The sequence below is a fragment of the Trifolium pratense genome, linkage group LG2 (genome assembly GCF_020283565.1).
Source record: "Trifolium pratense cultivar HEN17-A07 linkage group LG2, ARS_RC_1.1, whole genome shotgun sequence".
Classification (NCBI taxonomy): domain Eukaryota; kingdom Viridiplantae; phylum Streptophyta; class Magnoliopsida; order Fabales; family Fabaceae; genus Trifolium; species Trifolium pratense.
Genome location: NC_060060.1, coordinates 36,112,639 through 36,139,970, shown reverse-complemented (window position 1 = coordinate 36,139,970; position 27,332 = coordinate 36,112,639). Strand labels below are relative to the sequence as shown.

At 33.1% G+C, this 27,332-nt stretch overlaps 3 protein-coding genes across 3 annotated transcripts; 2 read left to right on the top strand and 1 right to left on the bottom strand.

The window, feature by feature from the left end:
* Positions 1 to 67: 67 nt before the first annotated feature.
* Positions 68 to 3,417, top strand: LOC123904649. Its single transcript, XM_045954285.1, has 3 exons — positions 68 to 110; positions 2,346 to 2,651; positions 2,942 to 3,417. The coding sequence occupies exons 1-3, from the start codon at positions 68 to 70 to the stop codon at positions 3,415 to 3,417; spliced, it is 825 nt and encodes a 274-aa protein (XP_045810241.1).
* Positions 3,418 to 4,055: 638 nt separating this feature from the next.
* Positions 4,056 to 8,109, top strand: LOC123905459. The gene is made up of 6 exons (XM_045955062.1): positions 4,056 to 4,396; positions 5,130 to 5,399; positions 5,484 to 5,657; positions 5,796 to 5,902; positions 6,370 to 6,671; positions 7,299 to 8,109. The coding sequence occupies exons 1-6, from the start codon at positions 4,268 to 4,270 to the stop codon at positions 7,847 to 7,849; spliced, it is 1,533 nt and encodes a 510-aa protein (XP_045811018.1). The 5' UTR covers positions 4,056 to 4,267; the 3' UTR covers positions 7,850 to 8,109.
* Positions 8,110 to 11,597: 3,488 nt separating this feature from the next.
* Positions 11,598 to 18,000, bottom strand: LOC123904889 (autophagy-related protein 11). The gene is made up of 5 exons (XM_045954495.1): positions 16,006 to 18,000; positions 13,977 to 15,663; positions 13,461 to 13,681; positions 12,692 to 12,905; positions 11,598 to 12,201 (listed from the first exon to the last, which is right to left on the bottom strand). The coding sequence occupies exons 1-5, from the start codon at positions 16,947 to 16,949 to the stop codon at positions 11,809 to 11,811; spliced, it is 3,459 nt and encodes a 1,152-aa protein (XP_045810451.1). The 5' UTR covers positions 16,950 to 18,000; the 3' UTR covers positions 11,598 to 11,808.
* Between the last annotated feature and the right edge of the window lie 9,332 nt (positions 18,001 to 27,332).

Here is a 27,332-nt window from a genome sequence, read left to right as displayed (position 1 = left end):
AATCTATTGGATGGGGTTTTGTTTCTGATTGGAATGGAGAAACGTTGGAATTGAATGAAGAACAGGAATGAATCGAATGCCGAATATCGTTTCGGCATTCGATGACAATGGTTAGAGGCAATGAAAAAACATTCAAAGCCCAACAACAACCTTTCATATCATAATAACAAAAATTCATCCTCAAAGAAAACCCAACTCAACAATTTTTCTCTCAAATTCCATTTTTTCAACATACCCAGGAACCAAAACCTCAAAAAGGTTCAAAATTTACGAGATGGGTCTCCCATTACCCAATCTGTAAAATTGAAAAAAGAAAGAAAAAAAAAGAGAAATGTTGGTTCGTGAGGATTGAGGAAGAGAAAGAGAGAGAAAAAACTAGAAAAAAGGCTAGTGAGAAAATTAAGGTAGGACCAAACAAAACAAGTGTATGGTGAATCAAAATGCTATTTTTGTGAAGAGATTTGTGTGTTGGGATGAACATGAAGGTCAAAGACAAGTTAGTAAGATACGAGGTAACTAACTTGCATGGACCATGATAACGAATTGATAATGACATATATCAATGACATGAATATAAAATTTTCACCAAATTTAACAGGAAATTCTTTTTCAAATTTATGTTGCTTTTATTATTATAGTTTGATAGGGAAATTCCTGATTATACTATTCCTAAATGATTAACGAATCAGAATCATATGTATTTTTCTTGTGAACTTGGAAGTGAAAGAATTGAGGAGTGAACTTGGATATTGAATATGTGACAGTACACTTATTATTTAGATTACTTCATTCCTGACTATCGAATTTCAAATTCTTAAAGTGTTCTCGATTAGTGTTCCCGATTAACTTCATCACTTTCTCACAAATTGCTTCATCTCAGAATTGTGACGTAATTTTCCTCACAAATCAATTTCAGAATCTTAACTCGATCTCAGAATAGCTTACTATTCAGTTGTTCTCTTTAGAATGATACATTGCAGCTTTTGAGTAGATGCTTGCATGTGCATACTTGTAGAAGAGGAAGAATCAAATTCATAATCACCAATGAAACCACATGTGTGAGTGTTGTGTTAATGTCCAATATTGACATGTGCAAGCTATATATGAAGCACACACATTGATACAGACAATAATTTAAGAAAATAGAAATGATTCATTTAATGTAACGACATGTATTGGTGTTGTGTCAATGATGCGTGTCTCACATCACATGCCTTTAATCCAAATCCAAAGATTCGAGCTACACAGCGTGCAATACACTAAACACAACTTCAATTTGAAAAGTCAGTGCATCGTAGCTAGTAAGACAATGCATAGCTAATAAGACACTAGACACACATTCAATTTTGGAAGTCTTTTGTTGGATATTTGGTTTGTTTGTTTGTTTTATCTCCGCTGTAATTTTATGATAGAAGGTGTAGTTTGGTCCTATCTCAAGTGGTTAATATATCTAAGTCCATTTAAGTTGGCATGTCGTGCACAAAATAACTTGTAAAAATAACCTTTCTTTGTTCTTTGATATCTTATTTTGTAACCAACATTTTACTCTCTTCATTTTGTGCATTTCACTTGATCTAAGTCTCTTGTATGTTGTTTTTTATCTTTAGCAAGGCTATAAATACGTCGTTGCTCATCATATTTGTGAGATAACTTTGTATAGACCTTCAAAAGATTTAACCTTTTCCCAGTTGAATCCCTTTTTAGTATCATCCTGACCTGACGACTTATATATTTTGAGTATCTTATCACTTTTGTAAAGGCTCCGGCCTCCGGTTTTTAAAAACATTCCCAAGTTATTCAACCTTTTGACCAAATTAGTTTGTCCAACAGTAACTGCTTAAGATTCATGAAGTGATAGGTGTTGACTCTATTTACAGCCCATGATATATTATTGTCTGATGGAACTTGCAAGTGCATAAGTGATAGTCGCAACGAATACACTAAGGAGAGATTGAAAGCTATTAATGATGAATTCAAGCTCTATCGCTGACACACCATATTGAAAGAGCACATGGTGGGAATCAACGACAGATTTTACTGCTGGGAAGGCTAGCATACACAGGTATATTCTTTTTACAGTTTTCATCTTATATGTGGATATTTGCTCAACTTTCATTCATTCATAGAGATTGAAAAGTACAATGTTTTGTTGGTTTGCCATTAACGGAGTAGGAGAACCGACATTTAACCGATAAAAGAGAGAGTGTTGCTAGCATTATTAATTTGGTTAAATTTGTTATTTTTACTTTGCATTGGAAGGGTATTGTATTTGTATGCCTTATTCCTCCTATATTTACTAGGACGTTATGTTTGGGAACTTCATCTTGTAATTTTTTAATTTGTAGGATGCATTTTTTGCAATGTGAACAAGGACAGTTGGCCAAACATTTTGCAAAGCTCATCCGTGTGCAGCTTACATCTTAACTTCTTAAGCAAACAACCAGATATAATATTGGATTCACCTTATTTTGGTACACAATTCGGTGCTTTTGAGAAACCTGACGATCTAACAGATTTTGATTTGCATCAAGTCAATGGCAAAGGATCAGCAACGACTCGTTTTCTGTCACCTTCATTTACGATTGAGCACAGTGATGCTTTTGCCATTACTTTACATAGCGTGCCCTGCGAAGCACCTTCCTCCAGTTCAGGTACTATAAAAACTTGACTCTGATTTTCATTGGCTTTGTTATTGGTCAGTTATTTCATTTCACTATAAGAAATTGGAACTATAAGTATAATTGTAAAATCTATGGCTCAACAATTGCATCACTATTTTAATATGTCAATTTCATCATTTTATTTCAATATGCCTATGCAGCATCTAAACATTGCTTCATAATATAAACTTGATGTAACTGCTCAGTTTCTTTGGCATATTTATTAATCTGTGTTTTGGTATATCTAAAGTCGACTTTTATTTCCACGTTACCTTCAACAGAAGGAATATATTGTTCTGAAGCTGATTCGAGAAGCCCAAGTAACTTGGATCAAATAAGGCTAGAAGATGTTAGACATGTTCTTCTTAGTGACGACGTTGAGGTTACAATAGCTTCCGATGACAGTTCATTAATTTCAAAGGTCAAATCTTTTGGCAATGTTCTAGATTTGGATCCTGTAGAAGTGCTGAATCCACCCGACATAGGACACGAAGAAAATATTGAACTTGGTGATGATCTTGAGTCAAATGAGGGCAACAGAATCGAAATGGATATCAAGGTTGCTGCTGAAGAGGACTCCAGAGATGTTTATGGTGGCAATCCGACATCCGGCATGTCCAGGAATGACTCCTTTCTAGACGTGGTTCTTCATCTTCCTAAAATTGCATCTCTTCCTAAAATTGCATCTTTTTCTCTATTTGCACCTCTTTCATTCCCATATGATTATGATGATTATGATTTCAGAATGTTCGAGTAGCATAGAAAGTTCATTAATAGATTTCTATGTGTAAGTAAATTATGCTTTACCTATTTGAAACATTCTGGTACCTTGATTTATTAGATACTCATATTGCTTTGTTAAGGATGACACTTTTCTTGTGTTTAATGTTGGTTTTTGTTAGATCCATTTGACTCTAATTTTTTCTATTTCAAATTTTCAATGTTCTGCACAATGTATTCATATTCCCTAAAAAAACTAATTTTTTATTCGAACTTTAATGCACAAATAGATGAAATAGCAGCAAATAACATCTTTCTAGCTTTTACTCGTGAAACCCAATCTCATATAAAAAGGTTCTACTCATCTTTCAGCAACTAAATGAGAAGTGGTTTAGGAAAGGACTTTAAAATCAATCGGATGCGCTCGCCAACGATAAAGCCCGACATTCAAGTGTAAACTTTTACTTATTTATAAAGATTTGACCAATTATAATTTTTTTTTTAGAAGATTTGACCAAAACAAAGAAAAAGTAACATGATCCATGAATCCAAATACTATTTACTTTTGGAAAGAGAGTGAAACTACGTTTACTAAAAAAATGAATCCACGTAATCAACAGCTGGCATTGTAAAAAATTCTTAATTTTTTTAACACGTAAATTACGCACGTGAGTTTCTTCTCTCCTCCCTCCCTCGTACTGTACGTACGCGGTTGTTGTCTTGTCTGTCTCTGTTTTTCTTATACATATATATGTCGCTTTTTCGTCCTTGTTGTTCCATCACAATTTGTTTTTTCTGTTATTATTATTATTAGGGTTTCTCTTCTCAATTTCTTCTCTTATTCTTGTTGACTTTCGCCACTCATATTTTCTCATTTCGTCTAATTGATGGTTCAGTTCATGGCTTCTAGGAATGTCCGTTCAGAATCGGTGTCTAATCGTGAAAATATTCCGGTCAAATTTGAAATTGAGGATTATCTCGAAGAAGAACACTCTCCTCTTCATAAGCGTTGCAAGGTTTCTCATTTCTCTCTAAACTGTTAATTCTTGTATTAGGGTTTTTGCCACTTGTTAACTTGTTATGTTTGATTTCAGTTTTAGAGGATTTTAGAGAATTCAAAATTTAGTTTAGAGGTGTAGAATTCATTTTGATCTATGATTTTTAGTATAATTAATTTTGCCCTTTAGAGTTGATTCTAACGTTTTCAACTAGAATTTGGATTTTTCTTTTATGCATTTGTTTTTTAGACTTAAACAAAATTACTTTGTTACCGTGATTTGGTTAAATTTGATTTCACTTTTAGACGATTGTAGAGGATGCATTTTGGCTGATGTTTTTTAGCATAATTAGTTTTACCTTGATAGTTGAATTCTGACCTTAAGCTAGAATTTTGCGATTTTTTTTATACAATTAAGTTTTAGACTTAAACCAAATTACCTTGTTACCGTGATTCGGTCAAACTTGATTTCACTTTTAGACGATTTTAGAGGATGCAAAATTGATTTTAGAGATGTAGATTTGGCTGATTTTTTTTTTTTTTAGTAGAATTAATTTTGTCTCAGTTGATTCCTTACCTTAAGCTAGGATTTGGATTTTATTATTATTTTTTACAATTGAGTTTTAGACTTCAACAAAATCACCGTGTTACGTCAAACTAACCCCGTGATTCCGAATATGTTATTAATAATGTTTACTTTCGTTTTGTGACATCCTTTTTTCTCACTGTTCATGGTTTTTTGTATTGCTTAGCAATGGAGTGCTTCGAACGATGCATCTTTGAGTTCTTCTTCGCAAGACAATAGTATACTTGATGAGCCTAGCCCTTTGGGTTTAAGTCTTAAGAAGAGTCTTTCATTTTTAGAATTGATACAAATGAAGCTGTCTCAAGGGAATATGGTTCTTGTAAATAAAAGAGATGATAGTTTAAACTCTGGGTCGAAAAAAGAGAGTCGGGCTCCTGCCGAAAAGCTGAAGGCTTCAAATTTCCCAGCCATGCTTTTAAAGATCGGTTCATGGGAGGTACATTCAAGATGCGGTTTGTGTTTTGGGAAATTTATACTGTTTCAATGATTTTAACTCATGTTGATGTTGTCTTTATTGCAGTATAAATCAAAACATGAGGGCGATTTAGTGGCAAAGTGTTACTTTGCCAAAGAGAAGCTTGTTTGGGAAGTTCTTGATGGTGAACTCAAGAGTAAAATAGAAATCCAATGGTCAGATATCACGGCAATTAAAGCAAATTGTCCTGAAGATGGACCTAGCTCATTGACTTTAGTTGTAATTTATTCCCCCTTTTTTTCCCTTTCTCAATGTTAGCTACTTAAATAGTTTTTCAACATGCAAACATTTGTACAATTATGCATGGGTAATTGTCCAGTGTTCAATGATTTATCAATAATATTTTGTGTAATGCAGGTTGCTAGACAGCCTCTCTTCTTCAGGGAGACCAATCCTCAACCTAGAAAGCACACACTGTGGCAAACTACAACTGATTTTACCGGTGGGCAGGCTAGCAAACACAGGTATATTCTTTTTACCGTTGTCCTTTGATAGAGATGTGGATATGTGCTCAACTTTCATTCATTCATAGAGATTGAAAAATACAATGTTTTGTTGGTTCGTCATAAACTGTGTAGGAGAACTGACATTTAACCTTTGTAAAATATTAGAGACTGATTTCCAAATGGGATGTTGACTTGACAGCACTGTCAAGTATGAGCAATATAACTTATTGAAATCATTTAGGAAGTCTGGTCAAGTTAATTTTGTTATAAAGAATTTGTGGGCTTTGGATGACTCCTTTTTGGAATGCTAGCAACACACTCTTTTTATTGGTTAAAATTCAAGTGGGTCCCGTGTAAATTTGGTGAGACCCATATTAATGTTAACCAATAAAAGAGAGAGTATTGTATTTGTATGCCTTATTCCTCCTATATTTACTAGGACGTTATGTTTGGGAACTTCATCTTGTAATTTTTTTAATTTGTAGGAAGCATTTTTTGCAATGTGAACAAGGACTGTTGACAAAACATTTTGAAAAGCTCATCCAGTGCAGCTTACATCTTAATTTATTAAGCAGACAGCCAGAGATTATATTGGAGTCACCTTATTTTGATACACGACTCACTGCTTTTGAGAAACCTGACAATGGCAAAGGATCAGCAACGACTCGTTTTCAGAACACGGGATCTCCTCATTCGTCCCTGTCACCATCATTTACCATTGAGCACAGTGATCCTTCTGCCATTACTTTAGATAGCGTGCCATGCGAAGCACCTTCCTCCAGTTCAGGTACTATAAAAACTTGGCTCTGATTTTTATTGGCTTTGTTATTGGTCTGTTATTTCATTTCACTATAAGAATTTGGAACTATAAGAACTTGGTTGTGAAGCACCTTCCCAAGAATGAGTGTTAGAGAGTTTCATAATGGGTATTCACATGTGTTTGATGCTTAAATTTTAATGCACATTTTCATTTGAACATTTCTTATTTGCTTGCTGGTTAATGTTTGAAAATTATCAATGAAATGATGAGGCATCGCTTTGAAAATCAAGTAGCAGATGAGTTACTGGTTCTGATTATACACCCACCTCTTAGGATCATCCTGTTTTATTGAGTATTGAAAACCGTAAACTTCAATAGTGAACTAATGTTATGAATTTGTTGCTGTTGGTTTCTAGTAAAATTTAGTCAAGTTAAAATAACATGAGTACAATTGTAAAATCTATGGCTCAACAATTGCATTACTGTTTTAATATGTGAATTTCATCATTATTTCAATATGCAAGTTCTGTCTATTCAGCATCTAAACATTGCTTCATAATGAACTTGAAGTAACTGCTTAGTTTCTTTGGCATATTTATTAATCCGTGTTTTGATATCTAAAGTTGACTTTTATTTCCATGTTACCTTCAACAGAAGGAATATATTCTTCTGAAGCTGATTCGAAGGGCCCAAGTAACTTGGATCAAATAAAACTGCCCGGCCTCCGTCATTCTATGTCTCGGAGCGATTTCATTGACTATATTCAACATGACCTTTCCGAAGAAATGAACTCAGGGAATCCATCCTTTTCTGCTGAAAGATTGGATTACCTAAAAATGCTGGATGATGTTGGACAGCATCTGCTTAGTGACAATCAGGTTACAATAGCTTCCAATGACAATTCATTTATTTCAAGGGTCAGTTCTCTTTGCAATATTCTGCAATTGGATCCTGCAGAAGTGCTGAATTCACTCGACAAAGGACCTGGAAAAAATATTCAACTTGGTCATGATCTTGAGTCAATGCAGGGCAACGGAACCAAAATAGATATCAAGGCTGCTGCTGAGGAGGACTCAAGAGATGTTTATGGTGGCAATCCGACATCAGGCATGTCCAGGAATGACTCCTATGCAAACTTGCTTCTTGATCTTCCTCGAATTGCATCTCTTCCGCGAATTGCATCTCTTTCATCCCTATATAAATAACATTAGTTGTTTGAAATTTCAGAATGTCCAAGTAGCATAAAAAGTTCAATTTTTATCATGGGAGGCACTAGGATTTGGAAATATTTTAATGAAGAAGCTTGGTGCAGCCTGTGTGAACAATTTCTAGGTGTTTTAGCTTTATTTATTATTTCTCATTGAGACTCATTAATAGTTTTCTGAGTGTAAGTAAATTGTGTTTTACCTATTTAAAACATTCTGGTACATTGATTTATTAGATACTCGTATCGATTTGACTCTTATTTTTTGGTTTCAATGTTCTAGCCAGTGTATTCATATTCCCTTAAAAAAACTGTCAGTTCAATAGTTTGATCTTCTATTCTCAAGAGAAAGAGTTTGATCTTGTATTTTCAAAAGAGTTGTTCCAAGGTTGATATTGATTTTTTCGTCAAAATAAATAAAAATAACAACACTTGGTTAAAATTAATTTTGTTTTTGTAAGTTTTTTAGGATGCAATCTCTGTCATGTGTTGCTTTCTTATTCTCCATTTTTTATATAAACTCCTATGCGTGACTACTTATTTGAAATCCATAAAAACTATAACATTGTGTATGACGTTGTCTATTATTGTTAATGTTACTTGTTTTTATCCAATTACGATGAGTATTTGTCTTAGTTTTCTTTAGAAGTATTAAAAGAGTGTCCTTGGGACACTCATTAGCATTTTTCTCCACTTTTTCGGGGTGAATGTCTACTCTACCTTAACAAAAACAAATTATAAAGTTTAGTCAATAAGATTTTCTTCTGAACAATATGAATGCAACATTAATATTAATATATTATTATATAAAGTTAAAATTTTATGGATGAACAACATGAAATGCATTATGCATCCTATATAAACAGGTACTAAGTAGCAATATTAATATATGTGAAACAAAATGTCAAACTCATTGCTTGGGTCAATCTTGATACTTGTGTGTTTGAATATTTCAACAACTTCATGTGAATTAGTGAGTGGATCAACAACAAATCCACCTCCCATTTATGAAAATCACCTAAATGAATCAAAAATCAACATACTCTTTCTTTTCCCTAGTGAATAACGGAAAAAGATTTTCTCAAGTGGAAAAAAAAATTTAAATAATATGAGGATTTAGACCATTAGATTATATAAATAAAGAACAATATTTAAATTTAAAAGAAATATAAAAAAGTTGATTGATGATTGAGACATAAAAAATAAGAAAATTGAGAGGATTTTTTTTTTTTTTTAAAGGATCCATTCTCGTGAATAACCTACCCTCTCTGGCTTAGGAGAGCTAACCATTTATTAACCAACTTTGAAATAAAAGCATGTGATTTGAGAATGTTTCTACACCATATCATTCCAAATTTGTCCACGATGTAATGCTAGTTAGTAATCCAATTGTGAACATTAAAATATGTTAAAAAGTTGTTTATATGAGGACTAGGAGGGTCTTGTATTGTTACAAGTAGGGGTGGGCAAAAAAACCCAAAAACCAAATCGAACTGTCAAACTAGATCGAACCAAACAAAAAAATACTGAACCATAACAAACAGTTTGGTTCGGTTCATGATTATCAGTTTGGTTCGGTTCGATTTGGTTTAATGGTTCAGTTATTTTTAGTGAAAAATTAGTTATGGTTTGGTTTAAAACCATAAAACTGAATCACTTTAACAGTTCGGTTTGATTCAGTTCGAAAGACAAACAGTTTAGTTCGGTTCAGTTATTATGAACTTTGAAAACAGTTTGGTTCAATTTGGTTCGAACCATGCCCACCCCTAGTTACAAGGGGCTCAGACCCCTACTACCTTTTACAAATGTGAATAGCTAAACCTAGAGGCTAGAGCATTGTATTTGCCCGTGAGAGGGATTTTTTAATTAATTCAATGTAATTAGGATATTTGACCTATTAGGAAGTGCCTCAATAAATCTCCACGACTTCAGTCTTTGGATTTGGTACAAATACAGAACTAATTATCGAATCGGCAAAAAAAAAAATATATAATTTTTAACAGAACAAACTATCGCAAAGCATTTTATTTTATTTGTTGAACTTAAAAGATACTAAATCTCAACATATGATTTTACAGTAAGGTAGAATGTATATAGCTTCATTATTCAAAAATGATATGATCAAATAAGTTATTCCATTTTCAGATGTGTCGTGAGTCGTAACTAATGACGTTCGATCCAACCTGACACTTTAAAAAATCTGACATTATTCAAACTACGGTAAACACCATCTCCCCTAGCTGACCAATAGATTTTTTGTCCCGCGCTAGGAACATCAAGTTTAAATGTTGCAAATAGTGGTTGTTGGCGGCTCCATGACAGTTCACCTTCTCTCACCACATTGCTGCCCGGTAAAATCACAGGAACTCCATATTTCAAATTGTACTTTGCCCTATCATTCAAAATAACTAACTCTAACGAACCGTCTGGTGGTAATTCATTTTTAATGGAAATTTGACCTGGAAGTGGATTAATAGAGGCTCTGCTAGCAAAAGTTGAATTATTGAAACACATGAAAATCACAAGTGGTAACAACAAGGATACATGGACTGAAATGTTAGACATTTTGTTTGATGATTAGAGGCTTTCAACAATTTGCTATTTCTTACCTTTTCTACTTTGTCTCCCACTCTATTCTATTCATTTATATTTATATTTGAAATTTCAGCTGTGCTGGTAAATACTGATTATTACTATACTATAAACGTTTCTTGACCAAAAAAAAAATTTAAAAATATACTATAAACGTTTTTAAATTTTTTTTGAAAAAATTTAAAATTTAAAATTCTTACTAAATAACATTTTCCTTATATAAATATAAATGTATAAATTAAATATATAAATTTGAAAATATTTTGAAGTCTATAATTGAGTCAGCTCGTGAATTAAACAAGTCGGACTATATATAGCTCAAGTTCAATTCATTTAATTAACGAACTTAATTTTCAGCTCAAGTTCGACTAATTTGATTCATAAACCAAATTCAACAAATCAATTGTCGAATTGAATCTCAAACTTTATTCGAGTTGACTCGGTTGATTGTCATACCTACAGATAAATTATAAGCTATACACATTTAAGAGGGTCAATGTTACAGTATTACATTCTAATTTTATTGCCATTGTCCAATTTCTAAAAACATCATTTTTGGCCGGACAATTTTTTTTAATGCCTAAAAGCAATGATAATTCCTAAAGCAATGGCTATATAGTGTGCAAATTTCGTTGGTCAATGCATGTGCAGAACATGAATAAAAGGTCAACTGCAGTTTAAATAAAAAAAGAAAACATGATATTTAAAATTGACTCTACCACATCCATATTAAAAGGTGAAAATTGGAAGAAATATGTCAATATGTGATCAAATCAAGTGTTGTGCAGTTCGTAAGGTTAATTCACATATAAATATTAATATTTGTCACTTCGACTACACCTCGCAGTAGTCCATAAGTGTTGTGTAAGACCTAATAACTATGGCATGATGATAAATGGCTTAGAAGATTTGCGCAGCACGGCCACAAATTGCAACCTCAATATTTGAAGTCAAATTCCTCGCTTTGAAAAAAGACTAGTTACAAAACAAAATGTTACCCAAGTAACTTCCAAAGTTTGGTACAAAACATCGCCCATTTAAAAGTTATGTCCGTGTTAAAGGATCTCCCACTTATTCACCTCACGAGTTGAATTTCTAACCATTTTGACAAAAAAATTGTTAATCCAAAGAACTTTAAAAGAGATGAACACCACAGATGTCCGAATAAAAAGTTGTAAATAATATTCACAAATTATACAATACCATAAAAGGAAGGAATATGTACAAAGAGGACTGAAAGAGAACTGTACAAAAGGTTAACTAGTTCAGAACTCAAAATGAGCATTTAGACTTTGAATGTTGTTGTTTATATACAATTGAATTCTTCCATCACGTCTAATCTGCTGCTACCATGATGAAGAAGCAGGATCAGGAAGTAGGAGAGGATGAACGAATGGCGGTATCAGGTAACATGGCTACTGTCACTACAAAATATTCACATCCAACAGGTAGACCATATGGATTTGGTGTTGATCCTGAATTCAAGGTCAACCAGTCAGTAGTCCCTTTGTCAGGGGTTGTTGCCCTACCGTGCTCCGGCGGTGCCTTCACAATTTGGTGTTCAATATGCACAATTTGTCCAACAATATAGTTAGGTCTGCTTGGAAGATGGTCGGTAAATAGTGCCACAGATTCAGCAGATAAGTAATAGTGGTTAGAGCTGTTCTTTGTAATTGCCTCATAATTTCCAGACGGAGTCAGCACAAAAGCAGCAAGCTCATGAACTTCTAGAGAACCAAAAGAAATCTTCTCTTTATTTGCCTGTAGCAAAAAACATAAGCATAGTAAATATCTCAATCCAGAATGTGTAATAGTTACAACTCACATCGTGTAGCTCACTGTAACCAAACTCATTCATGCTATCAAGAAAAAATATCACAATCTCAAAGGGAGAGGATTGATAATGATAAGCACCCCAGCACTTGAAAACAGTGTTGTCAATCGCAGATCGGGGAAAATAGTAATTTGTTCAACTGTTTTTACACTACAATGCTATAGCACTGCTATAAGCGCTAATCGACAATGACCACACTTTGTACTAAATCTTGTATTACAGAACAAAGGTGATTTGTTAAATTCTGTTACGCTATAGTGCCACTCCAGTTGCTATTTGACAACACTGCTTGGGAAACCCTCCCTTAAAATCTAGCTATTAAGGGAGAAGAACCAAATCACTTAAGTAATCTATTGAGCATCACATACTATTAGAAACAAGTCTAGCACCATCACAAACATAAGGACAGTAAATTACCTGCTTCTCAAGTTGATGCTTGTTGTAGTAAGTTTTGACCTGGTCTCTTTTCTCCTCCAATTCTTTGCGGAGCTGTTCGTTAGATGCATCCATTCTGGTGTATTTATCATGCAATTCTTCACGATGCCTAGATAAGAAACCAACTTTATCGGCCAATACTCGAATACATTTTCGGAACTCGACAATATCATCATCATCTCTGTCATTAGCAGCACTGAAAATAGAGAAATCTTGTCACAATTCACAAAAATAAATGATATCACAGGAAAACACATCAGTCTAATACAATAACCTGGAAATTGTTTTATTTGATAACAAACAAGGAGCATTTTTAATTGAAAAAAGACAAATCTTGTCGCAATCACATATACTTGATATCACTTGTTAGCATGTAAGTCTAATACAATAGCCTATAATCTGCTTAATTTGATAACAAACAGAAAGGAACTTTTTAGCCATCATTTAGAAAATAAAACCCCTTCCTTGAAAGACAAAAAAGAATACAAAAGAGGATAAGAACACCTAATTGTATGAATTCTCAAACTGATAAAGAAATTGCAAAATCAATACACTTATTCATGAACTCATAAGCATTTCATGTGAATCTGTGATATATTATTAGAGTATTAAAAGAACTAGAATGAATTTCTCAACGATTAAAATGTTTTTTTACTTCAAGTGTATCAGTGAGGAAGTTACTTTCATCACTACCAGACTATCACAACAGAAATTTTGATGTAAGTAATATGTAATAATGTAAGTAAATTACTTGGCCAGAGATTGCGCCAAATTGCGCAGGGAGTCCGCAAAATCAGCAACACCACCGGGAGAATAAACACAGGTTTTGAGTCTTTCGAAAAAGCTGCGCATCTTAATAACAGATGCACGCAATAAACTATACTCTGAGGCCCTCCTGTCAGCAGAACTTTTTTGTGTTTGAGCTTCCTCTCTTGCCTCGTGCAAACAATTCTCTAAATGGGCGCAATTCATCTGTATAGAAGAGAAAAAATACATCATGATATAAAAAGCAAGCACATAAATTAGTAGTTTCTTTTTTTGGTCTTTATACGGAACAATTGAACAGCATTTTCAGATGAATTGCCAGTAGAATGCTAGTTCATGTGATACAACGAGAGAAAACAGTGACCGATTGGAAAACAAAATTATAGTAGCACTCAGAGATATTACTAAACAGTGAAAATAATGGATCTTTAAAGATAACTTCTTCTAGAAAATTAAATTGCAGCTACAAAAGGATATGTATCTTATTCAATTCCAGTGTTACCTGAGATTCATCAAGTAATTTTCGATTTGCTTCCAACTCCCTTTTGAGCACAGCAACCTCCTCCATCACAGCTTTAAGTTTTGTATCAGTTTCTTTCAATTGATTTGACTTATCTGCAAGTGCACTTTGTAGTTCCAAAAATTTATCATTATTTACTTTGGAATCCAAATCTGGACAAACTGCTGGATCACAAGGTACAAGATCACGTGAACCAGGCATGCTCTCAGCCGTCGAACTGTTTGTTAGTGACAAACCCAATTGCCCAGTCATCTTATCTTTTTTATCTTTATCACCGATTTGCACTTCATCGCGATGAGGCTCCATCATAGATGAATCGAGATGCGGGTTCTGCATTCCAGATGAATCCAACATGTTTTCATCCAACGCATCAAAAGATTTACCCACACGTTCTGTGAACAAACCAAGTTTTGCATCAAAAGAACTTGAGATGCATGAAACTTCATCCATGGGCTCAGATGTAGAAATCAAAGGCATGTTGGCTTCAGCACTAACATATTCTGACTTGCAATTATCTGTCTTCCCAGCAAGAAGAGGAAAGACGGCAGCATCATTTACACTAGACATCTTCTGCCCCTGCACATACTGATCAGACAATTTCTGCTCCAATTCTTGAATACGTTTCTCATACGACTCACATTGTATCTGCTTCATCTTAAGCATGGAGTGAACATGTTTGATATATTCATCTTTCAAATGCAAGGCTTCCGCTGTCTTCTCAGTGGCATTCTTCAGTATACTTCCTACCCTTTCATCATCCAATGACTCGTACTCTATCTGAGGGCATAGAGAGCATATTAAAGCTATTCTAGCAGCAAGTTCAGCTTTCAGCTTTGCATTCTCAACCTCCATCTTGCAGGTTCCAGCAATTTCTACCAACCCACTAACATCAAGGAGGTCCTCAGAATCATATTTCTCAATTGAGTTAGTTGAAATATCTACAGCCTCAGCCAAGTGAGCATTATCACTAATCGAACTAGATGTACCCTTAAAGCTACCATGCTTCTCCAGCTTGGAAGTTACTCCTGCTATATACTCAGGAGCATAGCGATCCACATCCGATATGTCAATATTAAGCAAGCCATCATCAAATGGAGCTATGTTGACATCACATTGGTTTGGACTATCAAACAACCCCATAGATGATAATACATCCCTAGGAATGCATGGACCATGTACTCTCATAAATTCGTCTCGCCTTGAGACCTCAAGCTCCCGTTTTGTAGCAAGTCTTTCAGCCAGTTGACCAGCCATGCCCATGTACAACTTCATAGAAGCCTTTCGTCTCACTATTTCTGCAAGGCAAGCGCGGTACGAAGGACCAATACTATGGAACAATTTTAAATCCCCAAATAAACCATCCTGTCGAACCATCGCCTCTTTAAATACCGGGAACTGTAGCTTCTGATCTTTGATGAGGTAGGAAACGTAAGTTATGCTTTGCATATACTTATGCACAAAAAGGTTCATTTCATTCTTCTTTTCCTTGCAAAACTCAAGTAGTTTAGAAATAGCACGATCACAAGCCTGCATTTTAGGCAGGTGATTTTTATCGTGAACATCATACATAGGACCCAATGCTGAAACTGCATCGTGAGGACGGAGTGAGGAGGACAATTGGGAAGACAAACAATCATCCACTAGTTTCTTTACAGTGTTAACATCTTTGCTGCAGAATTCCATATAAAAACGAAACTTATAAGCTGTGCCGATAACATTTGGTAAAATCATAGAAATTTAAGTACCAATTGAATTATGTAATCAATATGTGCACAGAAAGTGACATCTGAAATCAAATGTCTTTCCATATTATAAAGTCTAAACAGTAAAAGTTGTATATTCATCACGGCATGAATCAATAACTTCACAGAAACATGTACCAGAATTTGAATATAAGCAACTAAATTACAAAACAGGTTGTCGCTGCAAGGTCAACATAATGAATCAACATTAAATGCTTCCTTGACATTAACGGGCACATTAAAAAACTGAAAAATAAGAGAAAACTAACCTCAGAGATTGCATGATACTCTTCTGTTCATTTATATATCTGTGATGTTCTTTAATTGCTTGTTCCAAATTCTTGGTTGCCAAGAAAGGCCCAGTGGTCAGCAAGTCCTCAACCTTATGCTTCACATCTCCAAAAGTCTGTTTAAATTGTGACATTTTATTCTCAAACTGCTTGTGGGAGCTGGTGCAATTCTCCACCGACTTTCGCAAGTTTTCTTCCTTCACCAAATCAAGTAAGCATTTGCGATTTGCAGTTTGCAAAGCAGGGTGAAGTTTGATAGATCTTAGTTTCTCAACATCCTTTCCAAAATTTACCAAAAGATCAGAATGCATCCTGTGTTGTTGCATATAACGTTTCATGAAATCCCCATAGTTTTGATTAATAATTCGATAATACTGATCCAAATTACACCTTGCAACTTCCACAGCTCTTTCTTGAACCATCTGTTCTCTCAAAAGCCTCTCACAATGCTCAAATTTCATTGATGTACCAGTATAAATCGCATGCCCCCGATGGTAATGGTGCCTAAATTGCCTCTCATAAGAAGGTAAAGCCTTCAAAGCAGGATCTAAAGCATCATCAAGAGGGTGTGGATCATGAGAGGACGACGGTGATGGAGGCTCCAAATTATCAGGAATATCAACTTGTTCCGATGGTGGAGGAGGCGCATTACTTTGAAGCCTTGCTTTATTGAAAATGAACACTTCTTTCTCATCAGATGGAAGCTTGTATGCAGACAATGGCCGCTGCGGTTCAAGTTTCAAATCGGAACAAAGAACAAGCTGATCATTGAAATTGATCCCGGTAACAGATTGAATAGACCGCATAACAGCCTCAACAAGCGCATTTTCATCGCATTCCAACTCAAAGGAATGTCCATTCTCAGCAATATGAACCAATAGCTGGCTCTCATTGACCAAACTTCCGGTGATGCTGGAACTCATCTTATCAACACCACCAAGTTGTTAGTTATATCAATCAACACAACAAGACCTCAATCAATATCACACCTTCCTTCTTCCTCCAGATAAGGAAATCAATCAATCAATAAATTAAGATCAAATAAAGAGTTTCACAAATCAAACTATCAGCTATAGTTGAAAGTGAAACACAGCACCACCAAACCAATTCAGCCTAATGTTTTTTCCAACCACAAAAGCCTAAATATTAACCCTAAATTTTTTTTTTCTTCTTTCTATTAAGAACCTAACAAATTCTGAGATTAGTGAATCCAGAAGAGAGTTCAATGATCAGCAAACAAAGAAAAAACAATAGCAACAAGAAACTTAATCTGTGATGAATGAATGAATATATTGAATTGAAGCTCAAGTTTTTTCACATACCCAGAAGAGAAATTCGTGGAAAAATAGAAACTTTAACCTTAGATCCTCTAAAAAACCCTAGTTGAAAGCAACCCAAGTCAGATAAAAAAAAACAAACAACGAAGAAACAGAAAATCCCCAAAATAGAGGAAAAGTTAAACCCGACCCGTGACCCGAAAAGTTGGATTCGAATTGGAACGAAACACAGCGAAATTGAGAAGAGTTATTTGGTGTTGTTGTTATGATTAAGGGAAAAAGATAAGGCGAAAATCTTGGAGAGTAGAATACGTGGAGAGATGATTATGATGATGATGATGAATTTCCAGAATATATATAGGTTAAGAAGGTAACACACAAAAACAGAACAATAAGGTTGTCACGAAACGAAAACGAAACGATGATCTTTTCTTACGAATCACTCTCCCTAATAATAATAATAATATACCCTACACTTTTGTTTTGTTTTTTTAATTATTTTTTAACAGAAAGGAAAATAGTTTTTGGTTTTGTGTGTATTGAAAAATGAAGACAGAAGCTTCTGCGGGAAGCAAGTAACCTTGTTGTGATGGTAGAAGCAACCCTCCTTCTTCCTCTCTGTCTTCCTCTCTCTCTCTCTTGTCTCTTTTTTCTCTCTCCTAACTGAACGTTTGGATTTTGGAATGCCAGGCACTGTAGTGTACTAGTATAGTTTATTTAATTATTTAGGTCATGTTAACATGTGCATCAAGGGCACATGTTAAGGTATTTAAAAATAGAAATTTGTATTTAATAACATAAAAGAATTTAATGTTTAAAAAATATAATGCACAAGTTACAAGAAAATATTTCTACATTTATATTCTTAACATGTGCCCTTGGTGCACATGTTAACATTTTCCTAATTATTTTATGTAATAATAATACCCTGAATTCTAAAGTCTATAATAAATTTGTTTACTTTTCCAATAAATTTTAATGCTAATTAATACTACCTGAGTCAAAAAAATGTATCTAGTGTAAAATTTAAACTCGATACACTAATTTATGTATTTTTTTACAATTTAAACTCATATACATTAACATTTTTTTAACTATCTTATTCTTAAGAGAAAATAGTCTTATAATTTAGAGTTCCGTCGCAATGTAACTAAAATTTAACAAGAATTGTTTCCATTAGACCAAAAATTATTCATACATAAAATTGAATTTGACTTTCCCGAACGATTCAACCTTTTATTTTATATACAATAAAGAATCGAATGGGTGAATGCTTATATTGTTGTGGTCATGGTGATTAATAAAGAGGTCGTGATGCATGTAGAAGACTAGAATCTGTGCATTAGCTACAACATTTTAATTTTTCACATTTGTTTCCTTAACATGTGTCGTTCTCTTAAGACATACTCTATCTATCTTGTTTCATATACTCCTTTCGGTCCTTACTGGAGTTTTACTTTTTAGGTTCATTATAAAACTAATGTATCTAGACTATAATATTGTCCAAATACATTAGTTTTACAATGAACCTAAAAAGTAAAACGCCTCTTATAATAAGAACCAGAGGGAGTATAAGCATAATTTAACTTTCTAGATTTATTGAAAAAGTAATGTATCTAGCCTATATTATTAGCCAAATACATTATTTTTTTAATGAATCTAAAAAGTCAATTTTTGTTTATATATAAAATCAGAGAGTACTATGTTTTAAGAAAACAACACATGCTAAGGAAACAAATGTGACAAAATTATTTATGTTTAAACTACATGCTGAAATAAATTAATTGTTAAAAAGTTGAATGCAGATTACAAGAGAATATTTCTAAATTTAAATGCTTAACATAAAACCAAAATGAGTTATTTGTATATTGGTAATATTTATAGCTCGGTTGATAGTACATGAAATATTATTAAATGTATTGAGTTTAGAACCCTAATTTCTCACTTTTCTATGCCTACAGGTTATAAATTTAGTAACTAAATTACTTATCGACAAAAAAAACAATACATTTAATTCTATAACGATTTTTTTTATGGTGAACATTAGTAAATTGATGAAGTGATGTGAACTATCAACTGACTCAGTCCACAACTCAATTTGATAGTTTCTTCTTGAAAAAATATTGTTTCAAAATTTAAAAGCAACAAATTCCCTACTAAAATTACTTATCTTTCTAATTATGATATTCTTTTATGAAAAAATGTTCTTTTTTTTTTCACGTATTCTAATACTTTAGTGACTAAAAATTTTATCCTTAAAATAGATAAGTGAAGTGTCTGGAGTTTGAACTTAAACCCTTGCATGTAAAATGTGATGTCCATACCAACTGAGTAATGAATGTGATGTTCCAATCAACTGAATGCACAAAAATCTAAATGCACTCACTGTTTTTTTTTTCAAACACGACCCTTATTTATATGAGAGTTAAAAATTGAACTTATAACTTCTAACATACTACCTAAATATCTCACCACTAAATTAAATCTAATGATTTTACCATCATTTATTTTAGAATATGAAAAAACCAACAAAAACACATTTATATATACAAAAAATAATTTTATAATAATCATACACTTTTAAGATAAATTTATTACTCAAAAGCTTATTGATTTTTGTCAAAAAAATTTATAATCAACAACCAAGGTAGTATATTTTTATTATTACAATCTCTAATTTTTTTAGTATAAATTCATAAAAAAAAATCCAAAGATAGAGAATCCGATTTCATACAAAAATTACCACGCACTCGCTTAGTTAGCACACTTTTTTTTTTGAAAAAGCTAAATTAGCCCACTCAAATTGACGCCAGAGAGAATCGAACCCCATACCTCAAGATGAGCACACTCCCAGGTCCCAAGTCAATACCAAGCTTAGTTAGCACACTTGAAAATATCTTTGGCTTTTCTGACGTGGATTTCCTTCTGACGTAGGGGTGGCTTTAGTTGATGGGATTGGGCCACTGGGAAGGGCCCCCCTCACACCCTCATCCTTCTTATTTTTAATTAAAAAGCATATTAATTTTCTATGACAGAGTTCTAGTTTTTATTTTAAGCATGACCCCCTCAATTTGGAGTATTTGTCTAGCCTTCATTTTATATTTTTTTACCCTTAATATTAATATTAGGATAAGAGTAAACGTTTAACCCTCAACCTTCTTTTTTTTTTATTAACTCCCCTTTCATTATCTGGTGGTTTATGGTTTTTGCTAATGCTAGTACTAATTTGTTAGGATTAATAGATCATAGACACTTTTATGAGCGGAGTGCAATGAAAAAGGGTTGTCGCCACCCCACTATCATAGAGAACTACGTACCCATATGTATAAAAGAAGTACTCGGCACCCCGTTGTATTTAAGAGTGATCAAAGAAACTCGATTAGGGGTGCTCGCGGTTCGGTTTGGATCGGTTTTGAGGCAAAAACTCATCCGATCCAAAAATAAATTCATTTGCGGTTTGGTTCGGTTTTGGATGACAAATAAAAAAAATCCGATCCAATCCGATCCAATATTATGCGGTTTAATTTGGATCGGTTTTTGGATATCCAAATTATAAATTGTAATTTTTTTTAATAAATATAAATATTATAAAAAACGCTACAAAATAATAGTTTGACATTTTTGACAAAATAAATATTAAGTTTGATGTAAAATATAACATATAATATATTGAAAATTAATATTTTGGAATGACAATTACCAATTATATTCGAAACATATAAAAAGTAAAAAAAAATAATTTAAATTAAACTAACATATAGTATTAATAAAATTTAAAATAGATTAAATTAATTAACAAAATTTAAAATGAAAAAAAAGGTTAATGCAATATATATATTTATACTAATAAAAAGATAAATAAATATTAAAATATATGTATGCGGTTTGATTCGGTTTGGATCGGTTTTAAGAAATCAATCCGAAATCCGATCCGATCCAGCGGTTTTCACAAAAGAACATCCAAACACATCCAAAAAACTTCGGTTTTTTGCGATTTTCGGTTTTTTTGGATCGGTTTTCGGATTTTATTTGGATTGGTTTGGATTTGAGCACCCATAAACTCGATAACCTTTTTATTTTATTTTTTTTTACAAGATAACCTTTTTAATTTAATATAGTATAACACTTTTATTTCATGAAAGTTGAGGGTGAGTTTCTTAAAAATTCGGTGCTTAAAAAACATGCTAAGGCTAGATTCAAAAGCTCTCTACACGAATCTGAATCTGAATCAGATTCCTCCTTAGTATGAGAAATCAGAGCACATGTCATAAGCAAAAGGAGATAGCAATTTCCATGGAGTTTCTCACTTCACTTGCAAAGTTGCACTTTTCTTTTTCTTGTCCAAATCTCAGTCACATGGCTTTTTAGAGATAAAATGCAAATCAATAAAAACAAACTATAAATAATGAGTTTCAATTCATGCATGTTGAACGTGGGCTTGTCAATTTATTATTTTTGTTGGAAAATTTAATTAATTGATTTGTGATGTCCATGATTGTCTTGGGGTGGAAAAGGTCAAGTGACAACATCAATTAACCTTAATTTGGATTAAGTTGTGAAAGAAACAAGCTAGAAAAGAAAAGGTTGATAACTACTAATATAAAGCATTTAGAAAACGAGTACATTTTTAAATGAAAGAAAAGTCAATATTTGTGTATCAGTAATTCTCATTTTGTTAGCTTGACTTAAGAATTTATTGAATATATAGAAAATCAAAATAATCTGTTAGGTATATACCCAAAAATTCTGTTAGGCTAGGCTAACTATAACCGGTCAACATTATTAAAGCATCATTATTTATCCCATTTAAATAGTTACTGGTACTTAATTATAAGGTTTCTTCTAAACCACTCATTTATAAGGTATTTACTTCCTCCAGTCTCGAATATAAGTAACAAAATAAAAAATAAAAATAAACCAAATTAGTTGTAAGTACTATATATAAATTATTTATGTGGTTTGTTTTCATTGGTTGATTGACACACTTTAAATATAATAATTATTTTTTTTTATAGAAAACCTAAGAAAAATAAATTAAATCCGACACCATCTTAATACAAATATATGTTCTTAAAGTCCTAATTTCAATTGGCAAAATTAATGTTGCAAGATTTGACACAGAATTTGGACCCAAAACATTGTAGTTGTGTGAGTTTTGATGGTATTTGTTACTTCTTTTACAAATAATAAAACAAAAGTCTTTGTATATTAATTGTGTTAGAATCAAAGATACAAAGCAGAGAAGACAAAAGGGGCTACTAGGGTTTCATTAGGATTACATTACAATGACTTAGAATACAATGAGTTGTCTTATAAATATAATAGAAAACATAAATAGACTAAATTACTACTATGCCCAAAGCCCAATTACAACCACAAGCCCATTATATTATTAAATCACTAACATACTATCTAACATCTCCCCGCAAACTCACAATGTCTTGACATGAAACATTGAGAGTTTGTCAAACAAGACATCAAACCAAAATAACCAATAGAGAGTAGCAACTAAAGTGAGTTGACATCATTGAAAATGCAGCAAGATCCATCACCAGTAGGAACGTCCAAACAAAACCAAGTCAAACCAAACTTATCCAGTCCAAACTAAACCAAATCAAATTGTACCAATCCAAAACAATCAAGCAAAACCAATCCAAAGTAGAGAGAATAACCAAACCAATAGAGAGAGAGAGAGAGAGAAAGAGAAGCATTCAAACACAAGAAGAATCAATAGGGAGGGAGATGCAATCAGAAAATCAACATAGAGAAGCAATCATACATAATATAATTCAGACAGAGGCAATCAAACGGAAGAAACCAAATAGGAAGAAATGCAATGCAATCCATCAGAAGAACCAATAGAGGGAGAAGTGCAACCAAATAGAAGAAGTCGATAGGGAGAAATGCAATCAATCAGAAGAATTGACAGAGAGAAGGTCAATCAAACAGAAGAAATCAATAGAGATACAATCAAAGAGAAGAACCAAATAGAGAGAGAACCAATTTAACAGAAGAAGCCAATGAGGGAGACTACCAATCAAACAAAGAAGAAATCAAAAGGGGAGAGACAATCAAACAAGAGAGACCATACAAAACCAAATTGTGAGAACTCGATTCACCAAACAAAACCAAACCATCAAATTGTGAGTATTACCTCACCAAACTGATTCATTCAAACAAATCTCCAAATTAATGGAACCAAACCAACAAAACTAGATCAAACTCAACCGAACAAACCCAAATCAAGACAAACAAACCAAATACCATCACACTGAACCGCACCGAAAAACCACAGCCAATAATAGCTAAACAACCAAATAAAACCAAACTAATTCAAACAAAGAGATAACCAAAATACTACGATTGAACCAAGTACCAAATCAAAGAAAAGAACCAATATCTGCCGAGGGTTACGAACCAAAGTAGTGGTTGGCAACCAACATATATGGGTTGATTACTCTATGCCAAACTACACTAAAAAAAATTCAATAACAAAAGTATCTTCCTTAAAATGCCAAGTCAATTCTAATTACCAGTAAATATCAAAGCCACCGTTTTTCAATTTGATGCACAAATTGAAACTTCACAAAACAACACAAACAAATTTCAAAGTTGTAAGTCAAACACGCAAAAAGGCAAACCTCCCAGATTCCAAACGGAGAACAACAAAATAAGCAAATACATTCCCAAATTTTTGGGAACTTGACGGCGGAAGTGACATGTGGTTCAAGAAGGATCGAACCATGCTCTAGATATCATGTTAGAATCAAAGATACAAAGCAGAGAAGACAAAAGGGGCTACTAGGGTTTCATTAGGATTACATTACAATGACTTAGAATACAATGAGTTGTCTTATGAATATAATAGAAAACATAAATAGACTAAATTACTACTATGCCCAAAGCCCAATTACAACCACAAGCCCATTATATTATTAAATCACTAACGTACTATCTAACAAATTGGATTAAAAAATTTAAGCTAATGGAACTTGCTTTCAAAACAAAAACACAAATATACATTATTTTACCTCAAACTCAATTATACGCACGTGTTCTTGCTTGTATAGTTGTATTTGATTTTGTTGACCACAAGTAAGAGAATGTGTATCTTTTATGAGACATTACTCAAGCTAAAGGGGTTACTTCTACTAAATAAATATGCATTGGAGCTCAAGATTTGTAGATTTTTTGGTGAACCAAATCTAAAACCTTAGGCTGCAGTTTTTTTTTTTTAATTGCAAAATCAATTGAATTTGAAATGACGTTTATTAATTTTTAGTTGTTGGTGTAAATCGAAGATATCATCAGCATGCAACTGTATAAATAAATCCGCAAATTTTGTGGGACTTAAAATGAGTGATAAATCCACTTTAAGAGTTTTAACGTTGTTATATGTTCAAATCAGTCATCAAACTCATAATCTTAGTTAAACTAAAAGATAGGTATAACTAAACACATTAGTTCACAAACATTCTATGATTAAAGACATACCCGATTGCAATCAACATCAACAGCTATGGCAATCACATGGAGATTTTGTTGTATAAGACAAGTATGCTTCACCCTAAAAAGGGAGTTACACTTACATGGAGATTGATAAAGACAACCACAAGAATACACAAACTAATGAACACAAAGGGCAACTTGATAGAATCTATTGCAGCCCACACATTCTCTTTGTGATGGTATCTAATAGATAAATACAACGTGGTCCAGTTTTAGCTTTTGGCCCGAAATTCGGGCAACCCACTTGCACCGGCCAATGTAAATAGAACATTGTTTCTTGATTAGACGTAGCCATGAGTTTTCTCTCATAAAATTCTCTCATTTTTTCTCGATAAAGTTCAAATGAGATTGTTTTCATAGATTTCATAGAATTAGTTCATATTTTGAGGGTAATACACTATAATAATCCATCGATCATTATAAAAGAAAATATGGAATTCTCTTGTAAACTAGATGATCCACCTAGTAAGTCAAGCTTTGTTCTTCTAAACATATATCTAAATGTGAAATGTTTTATCTTGTTGATGTGTAGAAAAGCTATGACAACATAAATACACTTTTTTTTTTTTTTTTTAATCAACAAGTATGTTTGTTTCATCAGTTTATTTATAAAATTACATTTTTAGAAGTTACTATTTTTTTTTTGACGAAGTTACTTTTTTTTATAAGCAATGTTAGTTGTTAATATTACAATGTTATGTTAGTTTTTTATTCTTTGTCAGGACTTGAATCCTGGACCTCCTACTCTTTAATCCTTAGTTCAACTAGCTCAACTAATTTTTTGACGAAGTTACTATTTCTATGTAACAAAAAAAGAAAGTTACTATTTCTAAATTAAAACGCTACAATTGGGTAGAGTGGACTATTGTGTTATGGAGTTGTGGCTATTTTGAATTGGGCTCCTTTTCCTTCGTTTGGGCCCCGTGTCAAAAAAACAATCCTTAGAATTTTTCTCTTCCCACCCGTTGTCTCTTTTCTCCCCCCCGAATTTCTATTTTTGTCCTTGAATAAATACTTCGGAATATGTTTTCCGATTTCTTTTTGCCTTATAAAAAAATTTTGGAATGTATTTTCTGAATTTGAACTAGAAAAACTTTAAAAATCTTCGAAAAACGTGTTTCGAAGTCTTTATACAAGGACAAAAATAGAAAGATGGGGGTAGAAAAGAAACACAAGGAGTGAGAAATGTACTCTCATTCTATATCAAATAAAGTGTACACTGATTATTGTATGCTAAGGGAGAATCTATCTTGTGTGTTTTACAGATTCGACAACGAAGATTAATAATTCCTTAGATTCAACAATGAAGAATAAATTTTTTGTATCTATGTTATGATTGTTACATAATAAATTATTGGGCTTAAGCTATTGGTATTCTATTGAAACCCTAGCCGTCTTTCTCTTTTCCTACTATTTGTGTATTTTGATTCTAAATTGGTATCGAGAGCTTGTTACGATCCACCTTGATCCACTTGTCGCTTCCGCCGTTGAGTTCCCGAATAATTTGGGAATGATGTGTTGTGTGATTGATTTGATTAATTTCTATTGGTTGGTCAAAATTGGTTTCTATTGAATTTAAGTGCAGCACGTTGCTTTTGTTTTTGCTGGGAAGAAAGTATTGTTGTTTCTTTTGGTTTTCGGTGACTTGCTTCTGGTTCCATTTTCGATGCTTCTTTGGTGGTGGGATTTAAGCATTCTTCAAAGTAAAGGGTGAAAGACATGTTTGTTGCGACTACTTCATTGTGTAATTTGATTTTGAATTGGCATGGGCACAGTAACTATTGGTTTGCAAAAGCATTTGGTTCGGCAAGTCAGGACAAATACTTGGTATTTTCATGGTGTTACTTTGTTACTGGTATGCTACTTCGTTTGTTTGTTTTGTTTGGATCATTTGAATTGAATTTGTTGGATTTGATTCAGTTTGGTTCTAATTGATTGACTCTCCCTGTTAATTCTTCTGATAGCATTTTACTTGTCTCCCTATTGCACTTCTCTTCTGATTGCATTGCACGTCTCCCCCTATTTCACTTCTTCTAATTGCATTGCACTTCTCCCCTATTGCACTTCTCTTCTGATTGTATTGCACTTCTTCTGATTGTATTGTACTTCTCTCTATTGATTCTTCTGATTGCATTGCACTTCTCTCTATTGGCTGATCCTTATGTTTGGTCCAGTTTTGTTTGATTTGGTACAATTTGGATTGGTTGACTTTGGACTGGACTAAATTCGATGTTAAATTAATTTGATTTGTTTCTCCCTCTTTGATGGTTTCTCTGTTGACTGCGAAATGGCTGCTCCCCATTGATCGTGATTTTAATTGGTTTGATTTATTTTTGGGGTTAATTTGTAACAAGCTTTAGCTTGAGTGATAGTGCTAGAAGTTTATTTTATTGGTAGATGTTTTTCGTATTTTGTTTGACAAACTCTCGATGCTCTCTGTCGTTGCATCGTGAGTTTGAGGGTAGGTGTTAGATAATAAATTATTGGGCTTAAGCTATTGGGCTCATTAGCTTTATAGTC